Below are 3585 nucleotides of genomic sequence, written 5' to 3'. Positions count from 1 at the left end.
CAGCTAAATGCTAATTATCACAATAATTACTAAAATTTCCGTCATTATTGTTGTTAGTTGCAATGATATTTACTATCAAATCATTTGAAGAATATTTATTTACTTATTTCCTGTCAAATAATTAATTTTCTATTTAGAGCTTTATTTTATTTTTCCATGCATTACATGCAAATGCATGCAACCAAACACGTCATACATGCAAATTTGTTATTGTTTTTATTGTCCACATTGAATTGAAAGAGTTGTGGGAAAAATGATTAAATCAATTAAGAAAAGAAATAGCTGAAAAATTTGGCAATTGATTTATAAACATTTTTTTATTATAGTATAACAATAATCCTTACTAACAGTAATACACCACTGGATAAATCTATATCAATAACTCCGCATATTTATTGGATTAATACTATAATATTACTATTTAAGTTCAACATTAATTACACCATCAGCAAATTCAACAGGCTTCTCTAAGCCGGCTTTATTATTACTGATGTTTGTTTGACCAATTTTTCGGTTGAAGGTAAAATCATGGCTCTTACTTGGGAATAAATGAATTTTTGGTGGGACACATCCGTGAATAATAAATGTACTTGCAAGAAATGCCATAATATGCCATATTGAGTGGAAAAACCAATAAGTGTCCACAGTTTCAAGAAACCAAGTAATACAACCAATGGTGCCCATAATAAATCCAATTAAAATATGTCTAGGTGAATAATATTCACGATCAAAAATGAAAATAAGTTTCTTATAACCGTTAATGATGGAATATTGTAAGCGAGCAAAAAAATGATTTGCATTACGAACCGTTGAATTTAAATTCCGACCAGAATTTGGATTCTGAGCAATATCATCAACTGAAGCAATATTAAACTGAGATGCAGAAGAATCTTTCTGACAATCTTTACAAGCGTTAATGCAATTTGAAGAATTTTGTGGAGATTCTTTCAATTCTTCGCTATTATTTGAATTATTGTTATTTTTTGAAATTAAATTGCTTGGAGTATTTAATGTATTTGTCAACTCTATGGGAATTGTACATGAAATATTTGATGGGATCTTTTCACTATATAATTTTGTCGTATTATACCAATAAATTATTCTTGAAAGTATAATTGTAAAACAATTCATTAATGGAATTACTGTTGTTACTAGTCTTGAAGTTAATAAAGTAAGAAGAACTAAAACAATTATCTGTGCGAATAATAATGAAATCTCAACTTTATAATTAAATCTGCAAAGTAATATAAATACAAAAGAAATAATAAGCTGAGCTGAAATTAAATCACCTTTTAAAAGCATATCTTCATGATCAACAAGTAAACCAACTTCTGCAGCATGAAATATTGATGATATTAATCCTGCAATAAAAGCTAAAAAGGCTACTAGCCATTTCTTCTTAAATATACATACCAGAATTGTTGGAATTGCAACAAAATTCGTTCCCACTAATGTTATTGGATAAGCTAATATTGATTGACTTGATAAATATGGATATGAACAATAAAATCCACCCCATCCAGGATAACACGAACAATAAATATTAATATTTCCCGAATATTCTACTAAAGAACAATCTCCATGTCCTGAGCATGTTGATGCTTTACACATTTTTGGTATCATCTGATGCTTCAATCTAATATTTATTGATTTTATTGGAATATTCTCCGTTGATTTAATATCTGTCTTAATATTCATCTTAAAAGCAAATGGAAGATTATTATTAATTGTTGATAATGGTATTGAAATATTTGCTACCTTTATTATTGAATTATCAATTATTTTGGGTTCTGAAGCTGTATTAAAGATTTTCGTCTCTTTTAATTCATAATCTTTTATTAAATTATAATCATTCTCATTATATACTGGAAATCTTCCAAGTAATCCAATATAATCAATTATAAGTGAGCAATTATATCTATCAAATAAATACAATAATTCATTACTTATATATAAAAACAAATTATTACTTTCAAAAGAAAGAATATTTGTTTTTGCTTTTGGTATTACAATATAAAATGGTTCATTCAATTTAACATTCATATCCAAATTTTCACTCTCTATCATTCTTGGCATAGTTTCCAATTTATAATTTGGATCTACTCTTGTTGTTAACCATTTTACTATGAATGGATCTCCTGTTAATTGTGTATAATTCAAATCATAAAAGAATTTCATATTAAAACTATTTATATTACTATTCTCAGATATTCCCATATCTATGTTTGATCTTGTATTATATTGGAAAAGAAATGGATAAATGAAATATTTTGATGGTTTGATATTATTTAAAATTAAATTTACTTTGATCATCTTTGGATCATTTTTATTATTGTCACCACTATCATTTCTTACCAGTTTCATTGATATTGAATCAACATTACTTCTAAGTTGTGGAGGAAGATTCTCATTCTTTATTAAATTATCTGATAATTCATTCTTTAAATCAATACATATATTTGGTGAAAATGGTGAATTTAAATGGTCATTTATTAATGGTATTGATGCTAATGAATCTTTAATGTTCGAATTATTTCCTTTTTTATCAAGTGGTAATTGGTTATTCTTATTTATTTTATCCAATAATTCATCATTCCCATAATATGGTGATAAGTAAATGCAAAAATTATGTGAAATATTATCAATTAATTCATTATTCATATCTTTTCTATTATTATCTATTTCACCAATCTGGATCGAAAATTGTAATACTGCATTACATATTGTAACAAAGTCATTCTCTAATATACAAACTGGAGTTGAAAATATCTTCAAGTTATTTAATGGTAAATTATTGCTATTAATCATACTTTTACCTGAATCTTTTATATTATCTTTTTTATTATTAATTGGACCAGTTAAACTATATTCTGAAGATGGAGAAAGAGTCATAATTTCATTATTATTATATTCTACCAAACATCCAATACTTAAAATTACGTATTGTGAAGAACAAGGACAATAATGTCTTCTTGTAAATTCTATATCAACATCGCCAATATAAATATCAATATTATAAGCATTATTATCTAAAAGTGGGAAATTACACAAAGGAAGTTTTCTACCAAATATAGCTCCTTTATTAATTCCACTTGGAATATCAATTCTAGTATCATAATTATAAGGTGTTGCCAAATTTCCGCATCTCAAAAAAATTGTAAATCCTTGAGTTAATGTACTTTCGATAATTTTTATCTCTAATTCTGGATATATAAATGAATTTGGAGTTGTTACTGAAAAATGGTAATTATCACATAAGTATAACTTTTTTGTAGGCATCCATGTAATTTTTGGTCCTATTGCATTCTTTTCCTTTATATTATTATTATTATTACTACTTTTAATTTCACCTCTATTCGTATTTTTCGCTAATTCGTTATATTCTTTTATTGAAATAAAGTCCTCACACGAAAATCTCCTTAGAATATTAATAATATATTAGAAAATATAAATTCAAGCAATAACTTTCCTGTTTAATATAACTTTATTCATTATTTCTTAAGGTTTACTTTCTTCAGATTATTTAAAAATATATTTAATATATAGGCATATTTAAATTAAGTATTTGTCAACGCATTACATATA

At 25.5% G+C, this 3585-nt stretch overlaps 1 protein-coding gene across 1 annotated transcript; it reads right to left on the bottom strand.

The window, feature by feature from the left end:
* Positions 1-417: 417 nt before the first annotated feature.
* On the bottom strand, positions 418-3279 carry Chro.50422 (hypothetical protein). Its single annotated transcript, XM_660249.1, has 1 exon — positions 418-3279. The coding sequence occupies one exon, from the start codon at positions 3277-3279 to the stop codon at positions 418-420; it is 2862 nt and encodes a 953-aa protein (XP_665341.1).
* Positions 3280-3585: the final 306 nt, after the last annotated feature.

The sequence above is a fragment of the Cryptosporidium hominis genome, assembly GCF_000006425.1.
Source record: "Cryptosporidium hominis TU502 chromosome 5 CHRO015153, whole genome shotgun sequence".
NCBI classification, from domain to species: Eukaryota; Apicomplexa; class Conoidasida; order Eucoccidiorida; family Cryptosporidiidae; genus Cryptosporidium; species Cryptosporidium hominis.
Note: the sequence above shows the minus strand (reverse complement) of the source record. Positions and strands in the feature narration are given on the sequence as shown.